This window comes from Myotis nattereri, assembly GCF_964212035.1.
Source record: "Myotis nattereri genome assembly, chromosome: 19".
In the NCBI taxonomy this organism is placed as follows: Eukaryota; Metazoa; Chordata; class Mammalia; order Chiroptera; family Vespertilionidae; genus Myotis; species Myotis nattereri.
In genome coordinates this window covers 4,509,919-4,534,492 of record NC_138095.1, presented here as the reverse complement: position 1 = coordinate 4,534,492, position 24,574 = coordinate 4,509,919, and the positions used below count along the sequence as shown (strand labels likewise).

General features: G+C 46.0%; 2 protein-coding genes across 4 annotated transcripts in view; one reads left to right on the top strand and one right to left on the bottom strand.

Annotated features, from left to right (window-relative positions):
- Positions 1 to 109: 109 nt before the first annotated feature.
- Positions 110 to 18,920, bottom strand: COQ5 (coenzyme Q5, methyltransferase). The gene is made up of 7 exons (XM_081113629.1): positions 18,397 to 18,920; positions 14,892 to 15,041; positions 12,367 to 12,588; positions 7,804 to 7,910; positions 2,646 to 2,734; positions 1,937 to 2,048; positions 110 to 1,854 (listed from the first exon to the last, which is right to left on the bottom strand). The coding sequence occupies exons 1-7, from the start codon at positions 18,716 to 18,718 to the stop codon at positions 1,753 to 1,755; spliced, it is 1,104 nt and encodes a 367-aa protein (XP_080969755.1). The 5' UTR covers positions 18,719 to 18,920; the 3' UTR covers positions 110 to 1,752.
- A 2,816-nt stretch (positions 18,921 to 21,736) lies between these two features.
- RNF10 (ring finger protein 10) overlaps positions 21,737 to 24,574 on the top strand; it is a 35,454-nt gene continuing 32,616 nt past the window's right edge. For all 3 annotated transcript variants that reach the window (XM_081113449.1, XM_081113448.1, XM_081113447.1), the window contains exon 1: positions 21,737 to 22,342. In XM_081113449.1, the coding sequence (XP_080969575.1) occupies positions 22,189 to 22,342 (154 nt within the window). In that variant the 5' untranslated portion in view covers positions 21,737 to 22,188. The remainder of the gene's footprint in view (positions 22,343 to 24,574) is intronic.

Sequence of the window (24,574 nt, the reverse complement as noted above, 5' to 3'; positions counted from 1 at the left end):
TCTGTTCATATAAATACAAGCAGCTGGACATTAGGGGTTCTGACTTGATTAGGCCCTTATCTGTTTGCCAGGACTGGCAGTTTTAAACTTATTTTTAAAATATATTTTTGATTTCAGAGAGGAAGGGAGAGGGAGGGAAAGAGAAGAAATATCAGTGATGAGAGAGAATCGTTGATTGGCTGCTTCCTGCATGCACTGGGGATTGAGCCGGCAACCTGGGCATGTGCCCTGAACAGGAATCGAACCATGACCTCCTGGTTCATAGGTCGATGCTCAATCATTGCTGGCCAGGCTTACCTTATTTTTTTATTAAGATGTGAAGAAACCACATTGCTGTGGAGATAGGACTGCGTTGATGTTTTATGAAGTTCCCTCTAGTGCAGGGGTGGGCAAACTTTTTGACTCGAGGGCCACAATGGGTTCTTAAACTGGACCGGAGGGCCGGAACAAAAGCATGGATGGAGTGTTTGTGTGAACTAGTATAAATTCAAAGTAAACATCATAACATAAAAGGGTACGGTCTTTTTTTTTTTTAGTTTTACTCATTTCAAACGGGCCAGATCCGGCCTGCGGGCCGTAGTTTGCCCACAGCTGCCTAGTGCCTGCTCCTTGTTAATTTCAAAGGCCCATAGGCTCCAGCTTGGGGGAGGAGGGGAAGTAAGCTAAAGTTTGTATAAGGTTTAGCATTTTATTAAGTGCTTAGTTGCTGTCTGTGAGATAGTTGCATATAGGTAGCTATATCGGAAAGCTTTTCAGCGACAGGCAAAATCTTCAGTGAAGGTACATAAATGACCCCTACTGTGCTAGGGCAAGAGGCAGCCTGTTCAAATGGCCCTGATCTAAGTTATCTACAATTAAACTGCCAGCCAACTCACAGGTTGGTTTCTGCAATTTCTTAGCAAGGCCCCACAAAAACCTTAAGCTTTATCCAGATAAAAAATAGGGCCTCATTTTAACATCAATTACTATATTAAGGATACAAGAGCTCTGCCCCCACGTACTGGAGGAGGTTAGGCTAGATAAATACTTTTCAAACATTTTTTACTATAAAATCCTTTCTTCAAATATATTCTGACAAAGAAGCTTTCTAAGACATAAAAGCTGGAGTTTGCTGGTATTTATTCTTTCAAGGATTTGTTGTTTTCTTCATGATAGGCACAAGGGAACAATAGTGGCTTTTGGTAGAAGAGCATTGAATGATGGCAAATGTATTTCCCTCAAGAAAATTTACAAATACCATACAAATTGTAAACTCATTTAGAGGTTCAGTACATAATTCTAGTTGTGATCGTTAGCCCTGACGGGCCTTGGCTTTGGCCCTTAACCAGTCCTAGGCTGAAAGATTGACTCAGGTCCAGTTAGGAAGCTTTCTAGTTCACATCATTAGATTCAAATGATCCATTGTCCTGGAAGTCAGAACCAGCAGAGAAACTACAAACACACTCCAAACTGAGCTTCAGTGCTGGCTTAACCACACACTGCACAGCTGAGGAAAAACAGCAGGAACTGAGCAAAAACTACAGGCACAATACCTTGGGGAGAAGGCCTGCAGGAAGCAGTTCCTAGTGAAAGCTGAAATAAAGTGACAGGAATTTGTTTCTTCCACTTTGAGACCGGTCACATCAGAACATGAGTCCAAAGCACATATCCTTAAGAGGAGATGTTCTGTTGCTGTCACACCAGCCTGATTACCCTTGAGTTGCAGGCTTTTGACAGGATGGGAGTGGTTCATGCTCCAGGATGGTGACGGAGTTACAGTTTGAAGCCAGAGTGAATGGCCACGATGCCTGATGTTAGACTTTCATAAGTCACTTTCTGAAAACCTGCATCTTCTATCATCTCCTTGAACTCCTCCTAAAACACAAAGGGAGATACGGCAAGGATCACCTCGATTTCACCTTTCAGGCCTTTGTCATAAGTTACAGAAGTTTTGTACCTGAGCTGGGAACTGTCGAATACTCTCTACAAGGTATTGGTAGGACTTCCAGTCTTTTGCAATAACCTCTCCCATGACAGGAATAACCTGGAAGCTATAGAGATCATAAAGCCTAAACAAAAAGGCAAAAGATTAAGATTAGAACATGCCCCTTGGTGAGAAGCAAGAAGATCTAAGCCTGGGATCATAAACTCAGATGCCTAGAGGGTCAAGCAAGTACCTAAAATAAGTGAAGTGGTCCAGGTGCAAGGTCAGGAGGGAGCAATACGGATGTGGTGACAGGTATAGTTAGGAAGTACCATGAAAGTGGAGAAGGGAGAGTTACTGCTCAGCTCTGACCACGGACATGTGGGAATACGGCTTACTCAGAGTTGCTATGTTTTCTGATTTCTCAGGTGAAGCTGGAAATCCAGATTTTTATGTAAATTTTTATGAATTGTAAATATGGACATCTAAATCAACTTATTCAAATGCCAGGACTCAAAATCTATGGACAGACGGAAGACTCTGGTTGCTGGTTTGAGACTCTTCTGGCCTAGATGTTGTCATTCAGGAGTGGCTGACAACATCTGCCCTCTGAGGTGGCACTATCCCTCAGAGAGTCAGTCTCTGAGGCTCATGCTTCTTGCTTACTGGCTACTTTCTATACATTTTGGAATGGGAATCCTTGGCTAAACAATGAGAATCAAGCCCTGTTAACAATACCAACCTGGACACAAGGGGATTGGTCACTTGGCTAAACTCCAGACAGAGAAACCGTCCTCCTGGTTTCAGGACCCGATGAGCTTCTTCGAGTGCCTGAGTGAGAAAAGGAACAAAAGAACACGTTCCTCAGCAGACTCACTCAATTCCATGAGGCTGAGACAGCTTTAGCTTCTGTGGACATTATAAGTTATTTCCCACTGATCCTTTGTTCATGCTCAGTTGGGAAGATGTAACAGCAGAAATAATCCTATAATATCCTATCTTTTATAGGTTTTCTGTTACTCATGAAGAGATTACTTGAGCCCTAGCTGGTTTGGCTCAGTGGATAGAGTGTCAGCCTGTGGACTGAAGGGTCCCAGGTTTGATTCTGGTCAAGGGCACATGCCCTGGTTGTGGGCTCTATCCCCAGTGGGGGGCATATGGAAGGCAGCCGATCAGTGATTCTCTCTCATCATTAATGTTTCCCTTTCCCTCTCCCTTCCTCTCTGAAATCAATAAAATACCTATATACAGTGTATAAAAGGCTAATATGTTAAGTGTCCCTCCGACCGGTCGCTATAACACGCTCTGACCATCAGGGGGCAGACACTCAATGCAGGAGCTGCCATGACCCGCACAGGCCATTTACAAAGAGATGGCACCATGAACTTGGCGCCCACAAAGCAACACTCAGCTTCTGCCAAGTGGGAAACAGGCCCTGCCACCAGCCCGGAGCGACAGCCCACCAAATCGCAGCTGATGCTGCCAAGACCCCATAGCACAAAATGGGGCCCACAGCCCAGCCCAGCCTGAAAATGGTGGCTGTGGGCACCGTGTAATGATGTCACGTAGCAATGCCTGGCTTCCTCTCCCTAGCAACTAGCCTCCTTGGAGTTTCTTCAGCCCAGAAATAGGACTTGCTCTATAACCAGGTGTAAAAATTTCACACTTTAACCAAAAATCTGTGAAGCATTTTCCCTGTGTCTCATCTCATTCGATCCTCACAGAAGTCCTGGAGAAGGTAGATAGGAGACTCAGTGGAATCCTATTTTCTTTTCATTAGCCAGAAAACGGAGATTTAGAAAGCTTAGAAACTTGACCCTACTGAAAAGAACTAAGAAATGATGGACCTTGAAAATGACTTCAGGTTTTCTCACTGCGCAGAAAATAGTCAAACACTGCTGCAGTTAAATATTGTCCCTTTGTTCTCCCTGTGTGATCTATTGTTGGAGACCAGGTGTAAGCTGACAAGGTCCTTGCACCTGAAGGGACTAGCTAAGCTGGGACCCTTACTCACACAGTTTTCCCAGACTTGTTTGGATGGCGATTATCAGTAGAATGAGAGCAACCTTTCATGGCTTACCAAGAAGTCTGTAACTATTTACTGAGATTTGCTGTACCGAGAATTTGTCCTTCTGCTCTGTCTCTCCCTTAGAGATTAAGAGGAACAAAGAATACATTCCTCTTGACAGACCTCCTATTCAGTGTCTTGTGTATAAATAGCATTGTGTGGTTAATAAACTTGCTGAAGTTCCTCGAGAGCTGTAGTCCTCCTGATCCTGCTCTCCTGTCTTTCTTTCTTTTCTTAATTCCCATCTCCCTTCCTCAGCCCAGCCCTGACAATCTATAATAATAATCTGCTTCGTGCTGATATTTACTGCTGTGTTCCTGACAATTACTTGAAAGAGAAGTTGGGGTGCTTCACTAGGCTGGAAAGAGTTTAGCTACATCAGAAAGCAGGTCTAATTAAGCAAGTTTATTCTAGCCTATATAATAAAAAGGTAATATGCAAACTGACCCTCACACCATAACGCTGCCACAAGATGGTGGTGTGCACAGTGGGCGCAGGGCAGCGGGGGCAGGGCCGGCGGCTGCTCCGTGCGGCTTCCACTGGGGTTCCTATGGCCCCGTGGGGGTGCGGGGGTCCCGGCGGCCACTTTGCGCAGCTTCTGCCGGTGTTTTCGTGGGCCTGCTGGCCGCTGCATGCAGCCTAAAGGCAGGGCATCATGGCGGCACTCTAGGACTCGGGGCCATCCCGTGGCACGCTGGCCATGCGGGGCGGGACTCCAGGACTTGTAGCGGTCCCTGGCACAGGGGGTGGGGGGAGGGGTCTCGTGTGATTTCGTGCGACAGGTCACTAGTATATATATATAAAAGGCTAAGTTGACTCGCGCATGCGTGATACATACAAAGCTCTTGCTGGCGCCAATTGCATGTGTGTGTTTCGATCTGTCATTGTCGATCATGAATTTGGTTGACACTTCTATTATAGAGAAAGGGTGAATAGCAATATTAAAATATTTCTTCTAATTAATTTCCTTTCAATGTACACAAATCCATGCACCGGGCCACTAGCACATATATACACTGAGTGGACAGATTATTATGACCAGCCAGATTATTATGACCCCCCCATCAGTACAATAAAGTGAATTAGTTATGCAAATAATAATAATCCTATCTAATAATAGACAAACATGGTACTTAACCGTAACTTCGCTACCCTTCCCATTGGCTGATCAGCGAGATATGCAAATTAACTGCCAACCAAGATGGCGGCTGGCAGCCAGGATGCGAACAGGAGGCTTGCTTGCTCCAGTGATAGAGGAAGCCAAGGTTCCCCGCCTGCCACTGCCGGCCTCTGAGCTGCACTCTAAGAAACAATGTTGCAATTATAGAAGCTAAACAAACCCCAGAAACCTGCTTTCAGCCAGCCAGGCCTCAGAGCTGGATCTCCAACAGTGTTTCAATTATAGAAGCCAAACAAACCCAGATACCTGCTTTCAGCAGCCGAGGCCTCAAGCTGGAGCCAAGCCTCAGAGCTAAAGCTGGCTCTCAGCTCCAGTGACAGCCATAGAAGGTAAATAAATCCCAGAATAAAAAAAAAAAAAGAAAAAAAAAAGAGGTTGGGAGCTTCAGTCACCTGCCAGCCTGAAAACGGCCCTCAACCCCTCACCCAGACTGGCCAGGCACCCCAGTGGGGACCCCCACCATGAAGGGGGTGTGACCAGCTGCAAACAGCCATCATCCCCTCATCCAGGCTGTCCAGGCATCCAAGCGGGACCCCCACCCTGATCCGGGACACCCTTCAGGGCAAACCAGCCAGCCCACACCCGTGCACCAGGCCTCTATCCTATATAGTAAAAGGGTAATATGCAAACTGACCCTAACAGCAGAAGGACTGGGAATGACTGGTCACTATGACACACACTGACCACCAGGGGGCAGACGCTCAATGCAGGATCTGCCCTAGTGGTGGTCAGGGCGCTCTCACATGGGAGGAGCTCTGCTCAGCCACAAGCCAGGCTGACAGCTGCCAGTACAGCAGTGGTGGTGGGAGCCTCTCCTGCCTCCTCAGCAGCACTAAGGATGTTCGACTGCAGTTTAGGCCTGCTCCCCGCTGGCAAGTGGACATCCCCCGAGGGCTGCCGGGCTGCCAGAGGGATGTCTGATTGCCATCTTAGGCCCAAATCCCCGGGGAGCGGGCCTAAGCCAGCAGGTAGTCATCCCCTGAGGGCTCCCAGACTGCAAGAGGGCACAGGCCGGGCTGAGGGACCCCCTCCCATCCCCCCCGAGTGCACAAATTTTTGTGCACCGGGCCTCTAGTAATAATAATAAAAACTTGAGAGTATTTGCTTAGGAAATTTTCAATATTCAGTATTTTTAGAAGTGTCAATGAAGTACTGATGGGGTGGTCATAATAATCTGGCCACTCAGTGTATATATATCTATATATATAAAATCCTAAGTGACTGAACAACTGAATGACTGGTTGACCGGTTCCTATGATGGGCACTGACCACCAGGGGGCTGACGCTCAATGTAGGAGTTGCCCCCCCCCCCCGCCCCGGTGGTCAGTGGGCTCCTACAAACAACCTCCTGTGTGAGCCAAACTCCGCGGTCCCTCCCCCCAGCTGGCCAGCGCCTCCCCGCCACCCCCTGATCGGCCCCAATTGTCAGCCAGGCCAAGGGACCCCACCCATTCACAAATTTGTGCACCGGGCCTCTAGTGTACATATAAAAGAGGTTACTTGATATAAACAGATTCAGATTGGTACAACCCCCACCAAGGTCAATTTTTGATTATCAAAATCACAATGCATATTCTCTTTGATCAAGCAATTTTACATTAATGAATCTATCTTATAGAAATGCTTCTACTATGGAAATGACATGCAGCACTATTTGAACAGCACAAGATTAGAAGCATCTTAACCGTTAATGAGAGACTGGTTAAATGATGGAACTTCTATGCAAATGGAATCCATGCAGCTACTGAAAAAAGGAAGAGCCATGTTCTTTATGCACTGACATGGCAAATCTCTAGATATGTATATTTTTAATATATTTTTATTGATTTCAGAGAGGAAGGGAGAGGAAAGAGAGACAGAAACATCAATGATGAGAGACTCATCGATCGGCTGCCTCCTACACGCCCCCTTCTGGGGATCGAGACCGCAACGCGGGCATGTGCCCTTGATTAGAATCGAACCCGGGACCCTTCATTCCGCAGGCTGACGCCCTATCCACTGAGCCAAACCAGCCAGGGCTCTTCCACTTCTTTTTAATTAAAAGAAATAATAAACTGACTACAGACACTGGACAGATCACAACAGCCAAGCTAAAAAGCTAAAGACCACCATAAAGGGTGGCCCAGCAAAGCAGAAGAATCAGGAAACCGGAGCCCATATTACTGAACCGAAACTGAGGCCCTGTACATTGTCTTCAAATGATAAAGTGGAAATAAAGAGTTGCATCAGATTAAGAACTGAACATTCCCTTCTCTCTATAGAGGAACCACGAATCTATTAGCTACCTTCTGCCAAAATAGCGTTTGAGTGCTTTTTTCTACGTCAACCTCAGAAATGCCACTAAGCTTCTGCAAATTCTCAGGGTCGGATGGCTTCACAAGTGAGACGAAACAGATGAAATATCAGAGCAAGACGGACAGTCTCAAAGAAATAAATACCAACCCAAGCAACAAAGGCTTCTATGGGATCTGCTCTATTTGGTCCTCATCAATTTTGAGAGTAGGAATATTGGCAACTTAAAGGATTGAGTCCCCTGACTCTGAAACAGTCATTCCACTCAAGAGCTGAACCCGGAAAAGAATCTCTCCATCTTTCTTCATTCTGTGGAGCCACACCAGGAGAACTAATATCCTGAGATGCAGCCATTCGTACCCGATCAATGTGTGTGACATTCCGGATCCCAAAGGCAATGGTGTAAACATCAAACTTGTCATCATCAAAGGGTAGTTCTTCAGCATCTCCCAATACCCAAGCAAGTCCTGAAAGAGAAAATTAGTTTTCGTCTTAGTCTGGTAGCTGTCTCTCCTGCACCCAGGAAATTGCCAAACCTGAGGAGGCGGGCTTGGGAACCCCCCAATTTGTGGTCACCCAGGCAGAAGTTGGACAGCCTGGACACCCCATTTGTGGCTGGCTTCTGAAGTGGGGGCAGTTGTGAGGCTGAGCCCTTAAACATGTTGAATCTGATACTAACTCTTGGTAGTTATGTGTCAGAATTGAACTGAACTGTCAGACACCTCCTTGGTGTGGAAGAATTGAAGAACTGTTTGGTGATGGGCAAACATCACATTTGGTGTCAGAAAACATCACACACCTGACTTCTCCCTTGGATTCTTGGCTACTGTCTTCATGGGTGACCTCTAATCCTGAGGAGTTGAAGGTGGTGTCCTTGAAGTTTAGGGAAAGTCCTTCGCCCAAGACCCTAAGTGAAACCTGACACCCTGAAGCAGCTTTTACGTGGCTTAGTGTTTTGTACAGTGTTCTGTGGTTAGGAGCCCAGATCCTGGGGTTAGACTGCCTGGGTTCTAATTCCAGCTTCACCATTTATTTAAATATATTTTTAGCCGAAACCGGTTTGGCTCAGAGGATAGAGCGTCGGCCTGCGAACTGAAGGGTCCCAGGTTCGATTCCGGTCAAGGGCATGTACCTGGGTTGCGGGCACATCCCCAGTAGGAGATGTGCAGGAGGCGGCTGATCGATGTTTCTCTCTCATCGATGTTTCTAACTCTCTATCCCTCTCCCTTCCTCTCTGTAAAAAATCAATAAAATATATTTAAAAAATATATACACATATTTTTATTGATTTCAGAGAGGAAGAGAGAGGGAGAGAGATAGAAACATCAAAGATGAGAGATAATCATTTATCAGCTGCCTCCTGCACGCCCCCTACTGGAGCTCAAGCCTGAAACCCAGGCATATGTCCTGACCAGGAATTAAACCGTGACCTGGTTCGTAGGTTAATGCTCAATCACTGAGCCACATTGGGTGGGCAAGTTTCACTATTAGCTGTGTGATCTTGAAAAAACTACTCTGCCTCAGTTTCCTCATCTGTAAAATGGAGTTAACAATAACACCCACTTCAGAGAGTCACTGGAAGTACTCTAAGTACAGAATTTAGCATTGTTATATTGATTCTGTCAGAGTCTTAGAGAATCAAAGTGTCTAGTCCCTAAGTCTGGTCATGAATTCAGAAATTACCTAAGGGAGCCCCATGGCAGAGAGGCTGTGTCCTCTAAGGATCCTGACTCAGCTTGAACATTATTCCATATGCAGTGAATTAGACATTAATATATGACATAAAAGAAACACTCTATAGAGGAAGGCAAATGAAAATAGCCTTTCTGGCCCTAGTTGGTTTGGCTCAGTAAAGAGAGTTTTGGCCTGAGGACTGAAAGGTCTCTGGGTGGTACCTTAGTTGCAGGCTGAATCCCCAGCCCAGCTGGGGTGCGTATGGGAGGCAACCAATTGATACATCTTTCTCACATTGATGTTTCTCTGTCTCTCCCCCTTCCTTCCACTCTCTCTAAAAAAAATTAATGGAAAAAATATCCTCAGATGAGGATTAATAACAACAAGCCAATTGTACTATCCGGCATTTAATGATTCCTATGCAGGTCGATTAGTCTTGGCAGTTAGGAGAGCCTGAAGGGCAAGCTATGTTACAGACGAGATGATTCCAGAAATGGAACGTTACTTATCATTTCTGTCTCTGTTTGCCATTCTGTATGGCTGAGTACCAGAGCGAAAGGAAACACGTTTTCCAGTAGGAGTAAGGAAACATAGTGGCTTTGTCTAAGAACACTAGGGACTGTTTGCCTCCTGGTCAGTGCTGATGGTGAACAAAAGAGCCCTTCATCTGGGGGGCCCCCGTGGGCTGCCCCTGTGTAGGCAGCTGTTCTGAGGGGGAGGAGGAGAAAGAATTGAGCTAAAATAACCACAGACACTCCTTGGGGGGCGGGAAGGAGACAAGTGCTGATGACGGAGGGATTGGCTTTCTCTGTGTACAGCCTGCCTCTCACAGTGGCTGCCTGCCGGGCTTCCAGCATGGGCGAGGGCGGGCGGCGGCTCTGGCAAACCCGGCAAACATGGTGCAGCTGCCGGGTCACCACTTCTACCGGAAAATATTGTGGGGAAAGTAGAACTTCAAAATGGCAAAACAAACAGAAAGCCAGATGTAAAATGTATGTTGTTTTTTTTCTGAACAGACTGAGATAAATGCTTCTAATGTGTACATCTTTAAGCGAGGTCACAAACTGCCGATTTTGTGGCTGCAGTGGCTTCCTGGAGCTAAGAGTCCCCTAGCTGCTGCAGAGTGCTGTGGCTTAGGAGGACAGTCAGTGCTCACTCACATCGCCGACAGGTTCTTGGAAACTACGTCTTCAAGTGAAACGATGGGTAACGAAAACCAATCTGACCATAGGCTAACCGATATAAACAAGAGTTAAGTCCTTACAGCATCTTTCTGGCCACAAAAACATCACCCAACTTCTAAAGAAAGATTCAAAACCATTTTAATACTGAACAATGACATAAATGTGAGCCATAGATACTAAGTTTAAGAAAAATTACTAAAAACAAGTCAGATAATGATTTTCCAATTTAATGATTCCAGTTCCGGATCACAAGTGGCCGGAGCCTGTCCCTGGAGCTCAGGTAGGAAGGTGACACTAACCCTGGGCAGGACACCTTCCATCACAGGGCCTCTCACACACCCTCACTCACTCAGATTGGGACAATTATCACAGGCCAGTTCACCTCCATGCACAGCTTTGGGATGTGGGAGGAAACTACAGTACCTGAGAAAACACAGACATGGGGAGAACATGCCAACTCCACACAGACGGTGGCCCTGGCCAGGAATCAAACCTTTTCCTCTCGTTCATTGTTATAACAAAACAACATTGAACCAAAAAAAAAAAAAAAAAAAGTTTTTTGTTTTGTTTGTTTTTTTGGTTTTTTACAGAGAGGAAGGGAGAGGGATAGAGAGTTAGAAACATCGATGAGAGAGAAACATCGATCAGCTGCCTCCTGCACACCCCCTACTGGGGATATGCCCACAACCAAGGTACATGCCCTTGACTGGAATCGAACCTGGGACCCTTCAGTCTGCAGGCCGACGCTCTATCCACTGAGCCAAACCGGTCAGGGCCAAAAAAAAAAAAAGTTTTATTCTAGCCCAGCCAGCGTAGCTCAGTGGTGAGCGTCAACCTATGAACCAGGAGGTCACGGGTCGATTCCCAGCGAAGGCACATGCCCAGGCTGCGGGATCAATCCCAGTGGGAGGCGTGCAGGAGGCAGACGATCAATGATTCTTTCTTATCATTGATGTTTCTATCTCTCCCTCCCTCTCCCTTCCTCTCTGAAATCAATAAAAATATATTTAAAAAATTTTTATTCTAGGACCCACTGTACTGTTTACAGGTGCTTCCTCACTGTATCAGTTGTGCCTTCTGAGAAACTGATGCTGAGAAAAGGTTTTTTGTTTCTTTGGGGGGGGAGGAGAGTGGGGGTGGCACCTGGGAAAGATAAAAGAGATCAAAGGAAGAGGAAGCAAGACTGGATGGGGAAGCCAGTTAGACCCAAAGCCTAAGCCTACCGACAGGGGGCCCTGGAACAAAGCCTGCCTGTGAAAAGTCCAGCCTCCTAGTGCTCGGCCTCCTCGTGCTCGGCCTCCTCGTGCTCGGCCTCCTAGTGCTCAGCCTCCTAGTGCTCGGCCTCCTCGTGCTCGGCCTCCTCGTGCTCGGCCTCCTCGGGCTCGGCCTCCTCGGGCTCGGCCTCCTCGTGCTCGGCCTCCTAGTGCTCGGCCTCCTCGTGCTCGGCCTCCTCGGGCTCGGCCTCCTAGTGCTCGGCCTCCTCGTGCTCGGCCTCCTCGTGCTCAGCCGTCCGCAGGGTGCTGCCTGGCTGGCAAGCCGAGGCGGAGCCTGCAGGTGCTAAGAGCTGGAGGCTGTCAGCTAACTACACTCCCGTGGCTGACGGGCAAGTCCCCTTTTTAAGGGCAGTGCCCCTTCTCGGCTTCCACATCGATCAAAGCATCCTAGTGCTAACAGGGAAGTGGAGTGGATCAAGAACAGGACGCCGGTCATGGGGAGGTGTCGGGAATCGAAAGCACAACTTCTGTCTCAGGATCCAGGGGCTGAGATCAGAAGACTCAGCTCCAACTGGAGATCTGCCACCTAAGTTGTGTTTCTTGGGGAAGACATGTAACCCTTTTGGGCCTCAGGCAGCTCCCTGGTCACAAAGGGCTGATCATCTAACTCTCTAGCTGCTGAAATGATGTGCATGAAACTGCACACACTGGATCCACCCCCACAAATGATCTTCCACTCCTACCTGGCGGTAAGTTTCTAAAGCAGGAAAGTAAAGCACTTCAACATTCCCCTTCCATCTCATTGTATACACATATAAACATTTCCTCTGTGCACTTTCTGTAGGACTTGCCAGTTTTGTATCCTTGGGCACAGGCTTTCTTCCTTCCAATCTTCAGCATCTCCTTGTTGATGTCACAGACCACGACGTGGGAACCGTTCAAGGAATCCTCTTCATTCTGGTACTTTTGGGCAATTTCTTCCCAGGATAAATTTTGCTGGGTCTTTAACTGCCTCTTCTGCTTTCTCCGATGCTGTGCCTGAATGTAATTAAGGAACCGGAATGCAATGTCACCTGTGGGAAGCCAGGGAGGAAAGATGGAAGCATAAAGACAAAGCCCAGCATCTCCTAGCTCAGAAGGGACAACAGGGCACAGGAGTTGCGGAGTGTACGAAAATGAAGTTTGTACTCATCTCCACGGTAACTGTTATTTTTTAACTTCTAAGGTTCTTTAGGAAACTTTATTTAAAAATGGCATAAATAATGTATGGACATATTCTTACTATAAAAGACTATCTCAATTTTTAGAATAAAACATGAATTTTGCATTCTCTGTCCATACCTTCTCCAGACATTACAAGTATTCAGAGTTTAGTGTACAGCCTTCTAGTCTTTTTCTAATAATTTTTATGGAAATAACATAGTTACAAGCAATAATTCCCTGTCCCACCCCCACATCTCTCTCCCAGTTCAGTTCTCCAGAGACCATCTTTGCAACTCTTAGCTGTTTCTTCTATAAGTTACAGCTATTTCTTTCCTTAGCAAATTATAATGATATCCTGTTCCCCCATCTCTGCTTGCTTCTACTCAATATATTCATATCCCTTTTCACAGTTCCTCAGAATACCTGGGTAACCTAGCATAATAGACGAATCAATATTTGATTTCCTATTCCGTCAACAACAGATGACTCTCTTCAATCTTCCATCCTATGTACTTCTACTCTGTCAAGACTGGTAACATTTTGTTTGTTTTACAGCTATAATTGAGCCTTCTGAGCTATGTTGGTGGTTTCAGTCTAAAAGCTGAAAATCAAAGTGTTTAAATAATGTGACCAGGTAAATACTGTTCCAGCAAAGCGAGTGCTTGCTGAAATCACATTTTCTTTTTCATTTTTTAAAAATATTTTTTTATTGATTACAGAGAGGAAGGGAGAGAGAGAAACATCAATGATGAGAGAGAACTACTGATAGGCTGCCTCCCACACACCCCCTACTGGGGATCAAGCCCGCAACCCAGGCATGTGCCCTTGACTGGAATCAAACCTGGGACCCTTCAGTCCACAGGCCGACGCTCTATCCACTGAGCCAAACCAGCTAGGGCTAAAGCAACTGCTTTTTGAAGGATAAATTGGTTATTTCTAATTTTTTTAGTATTACTAAAAATGATGCAGTGAGCATATTTATAGTTATATCTTGGTGGGTTGTTTTTGTTAATCCTTACCCAAGGATATTTTTCTATTGATTTTAGAGAGTGGAAGGGAGGCGGGGAGACAGAGAAAGAAACAGCGATGTGAGAAAGACACATTGATGGGTTGCCTCCCACACATGGACTCATCAGGGCTGGGGATTGAGCTTGCAACCGAGGTACGTGCCCTTGACTGGAATCGAACCCAGGACCCTTCAGTCCTCGGGCTAATGCTCTATCCGTTGATCCAAACTGGCTAGGGCTAGCTATACCTTCTTAAAATGTCTTTTAAAATATATGGAATTACCTTTTAATTACATTTTCTAAATGGACAGTTGTCAGCATGAAGTGATGCTACTGGTCATGGTACACCGGAGATGGAGGCAGCTCCGACTGAACCCCTTCTGTACGTTATCTTTGTGCCATGTTTTTAGATTCGCTATCTAGAGTTATAATTGTGGGATCCTATATGTTACACTTTGATAGATTCTGCTAAATTGTCTGTCCTCCACTGAGCAGGACTTTCTTTCTGCCCTCTAAGATTCATTTGGGGAGAGGACCGTGTCAATAAAGCCACATTTGTTTCAAACATGGAGATTATTCTACTATAATTTACTATACATTTTTCTGTTGGTACAACACTATTGCATTATATTATACATTGTAATGCACATTTAACATGTACATTAGCCCTGTAATGATATCACCAAGAGGTACTTTAGGAACCCGTGATACTTTCCCCGAATGTCTAGCAGGCACCAAAGGAGCATGCAGATACAAATGAGCTGCTGCTATCTGGTGAGACAATGGTTTAAGCAGGAGAAGCTGCCTAGAAAGCTTATAGAATATGATAAAAGGCATCCTCCCAGCCCCCGGAAAGATGTTAAAGGTGGTCAAAGGTCAAACAAAAGGTAAAAGTCGTTTAGATGGTAAAATGTCACAGGAGTAAAAAACTGGCCTTTTCACTTTGTAATCTGTGCATTTTAGGAAAGTGACAGGCACGAAGCTGACATTCTGTGCTTTTGATTGACATTCAGTGAAAAAAAAAGAGTGAACCTTTCTTAGAGGCATGATGATTTTCAACAACCATCTTCAGGCTAATGGTAGGTGAGGTGGCTCATTCCAACAGGAGACAGCGACCTGTGTAAGAGGTGCTCAGTGGTACCTGGGGATGCTCACGTGGACATTACCTGTGCCTCCAGCGACATCGAGGAGCTGCGTCCCAGGAAACGGGTGCATTCTCCAGAGCAGCAAGTCCTTCCACACACGGTGGATGCCAAGACTCATCATATCATTCATCACATCATACTTCTTGGCCACACTCTCAAACACCTGGTAGACTGACATGGGAGAAATACAACGTAATTGTGCTACTGACAAGTTTCACTTGGAAAAGTCCTAAATGAAAGAGAAGGAAGCTTCGTCCCCCCCTGAAATTGCCCGTCTTTCCAAAGTGAACCTAAGCCATAATGCTTCATGTCCAAACCTACACCTTAGCATCACCTCTTTATAAAAGATTTATATTACTTCATATAAAAAATCAACTTCTTTCCTACTGTCTTAGTTATCTTAGGACCATTACTTTGTAATCATGCCATACACATACTTGGTACTAAACAGATTTGTTTCTTAGAGGATAGGGGTGAAGGTGGAATTTTTTCTAATGGTTATTATAATGAGACAACAAAACCCATTAGAAAGACACACGGCTAATGGATGGGAAAGCCTCAGGTCATCTCTGCCTGTGACGCCGAGAAACCTCAGGTACAATTTGGTGGGCAGGTGGATGGCAGGATGCGAATCAGGGTTAAGTTACATTGTGGAGGGTCCTCATGAATCATCTCCATAGGATCAAGGCAGAATGTGGAGTCTGGGCTAGCTGGAAAGAGAGGAGTTTACTTTAAGACACAGGCTATATTTACTAGTAACTTCTTTGCCCCTCAGTTTCTCTGCCCACAAGATAAGAAAGTCAGTGCCCGTCCCTCCCGACCTCCCTGCCACAAGGCTGAGCTAGGTAGTGGAGGGGAGATGCTTTGCGTTTTTCGGATGAAATGTACCACATAGATCCAAAACATGACTGCCCTCGGCTGAGTCTGCGGACCTCAGAATTACTCCTTGAACTCAATCTTGAATGCCTATTCTCCACCCTGGGATCTCCAAGATTGCTTTTTCCTTTTTTTTGGTAATCCTCACCTGAGGATATTTTTCCATTGATTATTAGAGAAAGTGGAAGGGAGGGAGAAGGAGAGAGAGAGAGAAACATCGAGGTGTGAGAGACACATCGATTGGATGCCTCCTGCACGCACCCCGACCAGGGCCAGGGAACCTGCAACCAAGGTATGTGCCCTTGACTCGAATTGAACCTGGGACCCTTCAGTCTCAGGCCGATGCTCTATCCACTGAGCAGAACTGGCCAGGCTGCTTTTTCTTTCTGAGCATCTTTTGAGGAGTCGAGGAACGCAGGCTCAAACCACTGTGTATAACCACCCTAGTCTTGCATGGTTCCAAAATGCATGAATTTCAGTTACTATGGTTTAGTTAAATAATACTAGTCCCCCAATAACATCTTTAAGATACAATGGCATACTAACTGTAACTGCATAAAATATAAACTTCACTCACACTTCTTCAGTCCAGAAAGTACTATATAAATAACAGATGTGCATCAGATCGATAACCAGTCATGTAACTTCTTTCATAGTTTGTGTCACTACCAGTTGTTCAATTCACACACAGACAGCAAAGCAGGTAGTTGTGTTACCTCCTTATCTCTGTTGAAAACATGTGGCATTTTACAAAACTGGGTAATTAAGAGGAAACTGGCCAACAAAAATGAAAGTGCAGCAAAGAAACAAAAAGTGCCCTAACAGGTTTGGCTCAGTGGATAGAGCGTCGGCCTGTGGACTGAAGGGTCCCGGGTTCGATTCCAGTCAAGGGCATGTACCTGGGTTGCGGGCACATCCCCAGTGGGAGGTGTGCAGGAGGCAGCTGATCAATCTTTCTCTCTCACTGATGTTTCTAACTCTCTATCCCTCTCCCTTCCTCTCTGTAAGAAATATTAAAAAACAAACAAACAAAAAGTGATAATGGTGGAAGTGAAATTTAAATAGATGTCAATGGAGTTGTTGGAGAAACGGCTGACCGTGGAATGCTGACACTGCCGTCCTTCAAGAGGCTCCAGATGCAGCCAGGTCTCTGTAAGATGAACTTACTGACATAAATGAGGATGTGGTTGTGATGAAAACGTTAAAGATGCCCCAGAGGAAACGATGCCAGCAAAAAAAATTCACATTAAAGGAATTCTTCGAGATATTTCATGACATTGGAAGTGAAAGGATAAAATGTTAGAAACTGACTGAAACTTAGGAAGGAGTATGGCAATTTGCCAACGCATAGAGAAGATGCCCTCTCCCTACTGCAAATTAAATGCTGAGAAGGTAGCAAACACTGTGCAAACTATTGGTACATTTTTTACAAGGAAATAACACGACTTAACGGTTGGGGAGCACACGAGACTTGGTTGGAAAGTTGTAAGGAGGACATTCTGAGAGAACGGAAGTGTGTGGAAGGCCGCCTGCCTTGTTAATCGGAATTCCAACTTACGGGAGAGTTAGGGGTGTTGAAGGCAGCGCCCCTAATTATTCCTTGACCTTTCCAAACAAGTCTGTGCACGTACAGACCCCCGGGTGTTTACTGGAATCCTTATGCTTAATCCCTGGATGCCCTTGCTTAAAAGACACTACAAACACATGTGTCCTCCCAATATTACTTACCCTGCTGATTGTATCTAAAAGATAAACATTAGCCCTAACTGGTTTGGCTCAGTGGATAGAGCGTCGGCCTGGGGACTGACGGGTCCCAGGTTCGATTCCGGTCAAGGGCATGTACCTTTGTTGCGGGCACATCCCCAGTAGGAGATGTGCAGGAGGCAGCTGGTCGATGTTTCTCTCTCATCAATGTTTCTAACTCTCTATCCTTCTCTCTTCCTCTCTGTAAAAAATCAATAAAATATATTAAAAAAACAAACAAACAACAACAACAACAAAAAACTGTTCTTGTCCTTTCCCAGGCCTGTGTCACCGGGCTGGACTCCAAGAAACTGCTCAGTAATTGCTACTATTTATTGGACAATTACTAAGTGTCAGGCATTGTTCAAAATACTTTTAATGTGTCAAGTAATCTAATTCTCAATAGAACTCTAAGAAAAGTGCTACTATTCTTCCCACTTGGCAAATGTGGAAGCTGAGGTACAGAAAAGATACTTTCCTTTTTCCTTTCTATAAAAACAGTGACCTATTCTTTTAGCAGGAGGTTAACGTGGCTCTGCAGTCAGACCATCTGAATTGGAGTCATGGTCCCACCCCTTCCTGCGTTAAACTGCACACGTTCCGGATTAACTTCAAGTCTCGGTGTCCTCCTGGGTAACTTGGGGAACACAACGCCCACCACCAAGAGGTCGAAATGGAAACTGGACATGTGTGCACAGCGCCTGGCACAGTGTAAACGCTGACTTGATGGGGTGTCCCGATCATTGCTCCGCTTAGAAAGAGGAGGCGTTCACGCTCTGCAGAGTCGGGCTCGCCCCGGGGCTACACGGCCGGAACTCACAGAGGACGACGTTAAGCCAACCCTTAGCGGGCAGAAGAAACAGGCCCGCAGACGGCCATTGCCCTCCCCGCCCCCGCGCCCCTTCACCTTTGCCCCCCTTCTCCTCCTCCGACACAGTCTCAAACCCGAAGTGCGTTTCCGTTGCCCGTTTCTCTTGGGACAAGAGCCGCGCACCCGGCGGACTCCCTGGCCAGGAGCTACGAAGCCCGGGGAGCCCGCAGCCCCGCATCACGCGCGACCACCCGCGGCCGCAGTAGCCCCATAGAGCGCAGCTCCTGGGGGCCGCCATCTTGACAGTCGGCTGACAGCAGCCGGACCATACGTCACGTTGCGTCACTGGAAGCTGACGGCGGCCGGCCAGAGTCAGAATTAGTCGAACGCGTCCTGCCTCCTGAAGTCGAGGAGTCATGCCTGATCGCTGGAATCCAGAGTCTACTTAGTCAATGAGTCCCCGAAGTCCTTTCTTTCTCTTCCCAACAACTCACCAGGATTAAGCGGACCTTAGGGAGACCCCCCCCCCCATCACCTCTCAGCGGCCACGTCTCTGAATCTTGCCAACCAGTGGTACCAGTACCAATTCGCAAGATACCCAATAACTCCTGTTTTCTGGTGAAGAAGAGGGCGCACTGAGGTACGGTGTGCTGAGAGGCTAAGATTCCAGGTCAATTCTCGCAAACTTTGGCATGCATAAGAATCACCTGGTGTGAGCGTTTACAGTGCAGAGTACCAGACCCCAGTACCAGAGATTTTGAATCAGCCAATCTGATATGGGTTTGGGGAATCTTTACTTGACCAAACTTTTCACGTGATTCTGACGCAAGGAATTCACAGACCACTCTTGAGAAACATATGCTAGACTAGCTGAAAAGTAAACATTGGAAGAAGTGGGAACGATGGCTCTGGTATCTAGTTAGCAAGTCAGAACAAATCACCATCACGCTTCCTCCCCTCTGAGGCACAGCTACAGTTCCAGCTCCCGCTGGCACAGCATGGGTATTTTACCTCACACCCAGATTTCCCCATTCTTTTCTTTTTATGGAAAGGGTAATGTAGAGTCCGTCTTGTGCAAAAGAAGATGGGGGCGGTTTGATTCTCTTTTTAAGTGTATGTTTCCTGCAAATAGTCCACAAGGACCCTAAGAAACTATTTTGGAAATGAAAATTTTCTTTCTGGTGTAATGTAGCCTGACAGATGGACACCTACCACTTTGTTTTGGAAGAACTGCACGGGGATTTCTCGTCCCTTCTCTTTTATCTTTATGTGTGATAGATGGAATGATTCATCCATGTAATCAGAGTTCTCATATCTTTGTTAAAGGAAATATAAAAATTCATCAAGGAATCTTAGTATGTCTTCCAAATCTAGTCATGCATGAGAATGGACCTCAGGATTTGAGATGTTTCTTCTAAATATTAAATTAAATTTCCAGACCAACATTATATAGGTATTCTCTCATTTCAGTATGATCTGTGGGGGCAAAAAACTGGAAAAGGTGAACCAAAGGTGGAAGACACATTAAGGAAATTTAAAAATATAAGATTAGCCCTGACTGGTTTGGCTCAGTGGATGGAGCATCGGCCTGCGGTATGAAGGGTCCCAGGTTTGATTCCAGTCAAGGGCACATGCCTGGGCTGCTGGCTCGATCCCCAGTGTGGGGCATGCAGGAGGAAGCCAGTCAATGATTCTCTCTCATCATTGATGTTTCTATCTCTCTTCCTCTCCCTTCCTCTCTGAAATCAATAAAAATATTAAAAATATATAAGATTAGTATCTACTTTTCTTTGTCCCGGTTAAAACTAATAATTTTAAGAAACTGATCAGCTTATATATACTCATTAATGCTTTGTATAATGTGATGATTAATAAGAAGCCAAAAATAAGGCCCAATTACAGGAATCCAAGGATTTTGTCTACCTATTTATTTGTTGGTATTTGCTGAAATTCCACTCGACCTTCTATGCTCAGCTCAAGTGACACCACCTCTGGGAAGTCCTCTTTTATTCCTCTCAACTGTTTGTACTTCTCTCCTTGGAGCTTCTGCCCTGGTCAGCATTTGGTGTTAACTTTATTATAGCCCTTATCATAATCTTCCATTGTAGTTTCTTTTTTCTTTTCTTCATGTGAATGTTACTGTATTTAGTCATTTTTGTTTCCAACTGGAACTCTGGGAATTCAAAATTAACATCCTTGTCTGTGAGCTTCTTATAGACACCAGAAAAAGTTTTGATCTAGTCTCCCATATTGTTCTGTAGTGCTTTATCCAAACGAATTTTTCTGAGCTAGCTGCCATCCATTTCACCAGGATTCTTGTGGAGCTCCTGAGATGGGATGCTTTTGCTTATTTTTGTAGGCTTTTTCAAGTTGACGTAGGCAACTCTGAGCAATAAAGACAACATGCTTCCCACTAAACTATTTTTCATTTTTAAATATATTTTTATTGATTTCAGAGAGGAAAGGAGAGGGGAAGACAGATAGAAACATCAATGATGAGAGAGAATGATTGATCTGCTGCCTTCTGCACACCCACCCTGGGGATCAAGCCCGCAATCCCAGGCATGTGCCTTGACCAGGAATCAAATCATGACCTCCTGGTTCATAGGTGGACTCTCAACCACTGGGCAACAAGGGCCGAGTATTGATCTAAGCTTTTTAAACCCATTCTCTCGTCTTTAAATTTGAGTTATTGTGAGGAATGCCATAATCCATATAAACTGCACAGCATTGCACTGAATGACGACGTTTATTAATGAAACGAAATGTTAACAATTAATTACATTAATAAATGACTTATTAACAATGAAATAAAGTTTACATGAGGAAGTGCTGTAAAGTTATATTAAATGTAAGATTTTGCCATTATCGTTGCTATTATTAAGAACTAGGATACTGCCGAAACCGGTTTGGCTCAGTGGATAGAGCGTCGGCCTGCGGACTGAAAGGTCCCAGGTTCGATTCCGGTCAAGGGCATGTACCTGGGTTGCGGGCATATCCCCAGTAGGAGATGTGCAGAAGGCAGCTGATCGATGTTTCTCTCTCATCGATGTTTCTAACTCTCTATCTCTCTCCCTTCCTCTCTGTAAAAAATCAATAAAATATATTAAAAAAAAAAAGAACTAGGATAAGCCATGAATAAATTAATATTAATTCTAGTGTAAGTATAAATTAATGAAACAGTAAAGGAATTACACAGGTATTCCAATGTCTGGGTGGGTTATTAGTAGTAGTGTATATTGTTATTATGTAATGCAACACTATTAGCGTGCTCACACTAAAAACTGGACTACAAATTCCATCATCCTGTAGGCTCTCAACGGTGTGAGGGGAGGCGGAAGTCACTGGACCCGGATGAAGGTTGAAAACTGCATTTCCCAGAGTGCACCATGCCACCTCTCCACTATATATATACTCCATCCGGGTTCTTCGAGATGCTGTTTGGCGACTCGTCGCCATTCCAGGAGCAGCTCGGCCTCGGCCCAGCGGCGAGTGTCGGTCGCCGTGTCGGAGACACCCGTCCCCGACACCAAGACAGCCAGCCCTCTCCCCTGCCCCGCGGCGGGAGAGCGTCTCCGGCCGGCCGGCGGGGCCTGCGCGAGCTCCTCGCCCCCCTGCCCCGCAGCCTCCGCCCCGCCAGGCCCGGCCCGGACCTCCGAGCCCCGGCCTCCGCCGCCGCCTCGCTCACTGCCGCCGCCGGGCTCCACAGCCCCGCCCGCCGCTTCTCCTCCCAATTTGAGAAGCCGAGTAAGGAAACAGGGAAAAATGTCGCCATGAAGGCCGAGAACCGCTGCCGTCGCCGACCCCCGCCGGCCCCGAACGCCATGAGCCTGGGTCCCTGCCGCGCCCGCTCCGCTCCGACCGCCGCCGCCGCCGAGGCCCCCGTTGATGCCGCAGAGCTCCCCCAGCGCCGCCGCCACCGCCTCCGACATGGACAAGAACAGCGGCCCCAGCGGCTCCGCCTCTTCGGGCAGCAGCAAAGGGCAACAGCCGCCCCGCTCCGCGTCCGCGGGGCCGGCCGGCGAGTCTAAACCCAAGAGCGGTAAGCGCGGGCCCCGGTGGGCGCGGGGCGGGCCCTCGCTCCGGTCCGCGGGTCACACCCGGGACAAGCTCCGCGTTCTGCTCTGGTTTCTAAGCCCCCGCCCCCTCCACTTCCCCGGTTTCCCTTGCTTACAATGAACTCTTAATGAGCCCGGAGCTTTCCGTGAATTCTGGCAGGGAGACTCGAAACAGCTCGTGAAGTAGGTGCTGTTCTTATTCCCATTTTGCAGATGAGGAAACTGAGGTCAGCAAAGCTAAGGTCGCCTTAATACCTAGTTGTCTGACTCATCAGCTCACGCTCTTAAAAACACGAAGTTGTTCTACTCCTTAATGTTGAATTGGCTTTGGATAGTGTTCAAGTTTAAACAGGAGAGGGTGCGGCCCAAAGACTCTTCACACTCAGATCTTAGGTTTAATATCCGTGAAAGGCTTTGTTTTGTGTGGAGCAGTGTTTAAGAGCACAGGCTGTGGGTTCAGTCTTCTTAGGTTTGCCAGCGCTTGAGTGAGTGTCTGACTTTCCTTACCGGTAAAGATGGAGATAATGAGAATTAAATAAATTAACTTAGGAAACAAATGAACCAAGGGCTTAGGAAAGTACCTGACAGCTGTTATGCACCAAATACACATCATGCCTATTTCCCTCTGTCAGGCTCTGGTTGTGTTCTTTTCACAGGGAAGATTTTGTCATTTCTGTAGTCATGCCTCAGTATTAAATTATGACCATGATGATGATAATACTAGCCACCATTTATCTAGAGCTTACCAGGTAGCAGGTGCCAGGTACTGGGCTAGGCTTTTACCTCTGCTGTGGAGACGCCAGTTGCTAACCGGTCCAACAAGGTGGAATTTTCATCTAAAGAAGGAAAAAGTTGAGAGGCCAGAATTTAGTTAGGAGTTGTCAGGTCTGGGGTTGTAATCTCTGCTCTTTTGTATTGTGATCATATTAGCAGTGGTAGGAAGATGTTTTCAGTGGGGAAATGTGTCAGAGAGGGAAACATTTTGAGTGCAGTTGTTTAAAACTTTTTAAGATTAAAAAACTGAAAGGCTGACTCTAAAAGGAAAAACAAGTGTAAGGCTGATTTGAGTTTACCTGCTGGGTGTAGTAAACTTGCTTACCTGGGGTTCTGAGGACTTCTAGGACTGCTTAGGGAACTCAGTGGAATGCAGTTGACAGGATAATGAATGTGTTTTAAATATCTAATCAGGGATTAGAGGGACTCTCAGGCCACATCAGGCAGTATTATGTAGATTAATATTGGGGTTTTGCACCTTATAGCTTTATCACAGATCTCTTCAGAGATAGAGGGTAGCCAGTTCTGGCCAGTGTTGGGAACTGGTTTAGAGAGGTCTGAATATTTCTTAGTGTAGGTGATTACTTTTGCACACTCTTCCCAGATATAAAGTTAAAGATTTTGATTCTCCAGCTATCTGAATTCTCAACTAATTTTTCTGGGGCTCCTTTTCAAGCCATTAACGTAAATGAGACAGCAGTAATAAATGCCTTAATGTTGATTCTTTAGTGAGGCAGTAGGTGAAAGTTTGCAACAACTCAAACAATATAAAACAGTTAAACTGAGGTATTTAAGGCATTTCACTCATATTGTCCCTGACTTTGAATATGCTGATTAGTAGAACTAATGCCAGGATCATAAAGAATTCTGTTGTAGGGTGACCAAAGCAAATATTTGTCAGCAGCTTTTCAGACTTGCATAGAATAAATATTAATTGTTAGGTACATTTTTACTGAAGTGATTTATTATTTTTCTTCTTCTTTTTTTAAACAAATATTGTGAAGCACTCTTAAAATACTTGTTCATCTTTTTCAAACCTCCATGGCGTGAGGGTCCCCCTTGGTGGGGAGCTTGACCAGCCTGCAAACAGCCATCAGCCCCTCACCCAGGCTGGCCAGGCACCACAGTGGGGACCCCCACCCTGAAGGAGGTGTGACCAGCTGCAAAGGATGGAAATCAAAATTTTTTTTTATTGATTTCAGAGAGGAAGGGAGAGGGAGAGAGAAATAGAAACGTCAATGATGAGAGAATCATTGATTGGCTGCCTCCTGCAAAGCCCATCCCTGGGGATCAAGCCTGCAACCCTGGCATGTGCCCTTGACGGGAATGGAACCCAGGACCCTTCAGTCTGCAGGCTGACACTCTATCCACTGAGCCAAACCAGCCAGGGCATTGTTCATCTTCTTAATTAAAAGCTTCTGAGAAAGTCATGTAAAAGACTT

Excerpts from the sequence above, each read along its gene's own strand:
- COQ5 (XM_081113629.1), bottom strand. The coding sequence starts at position 18,718 with ATGACTCCTCGACTTCAGGAGGCAGGACGCGTTCGACTAATTCTGACT. Across the intron at positions 15,042-18,396 it reads GGAGGAGAAGGGGGGCAAAG|TCTACCAGGTGTTTGAGAGT; the intron begins GTGAAGGGGCGC and ends CTCCCATGTCAG. Across the intron at positions 12,589-14,891 it reads CGATGTCGCTGGAGGCACAG|GTGACATTGCATTCCGGTTC; the intron begins GTAATGTCCACG and ends GGCTTCCCACAG.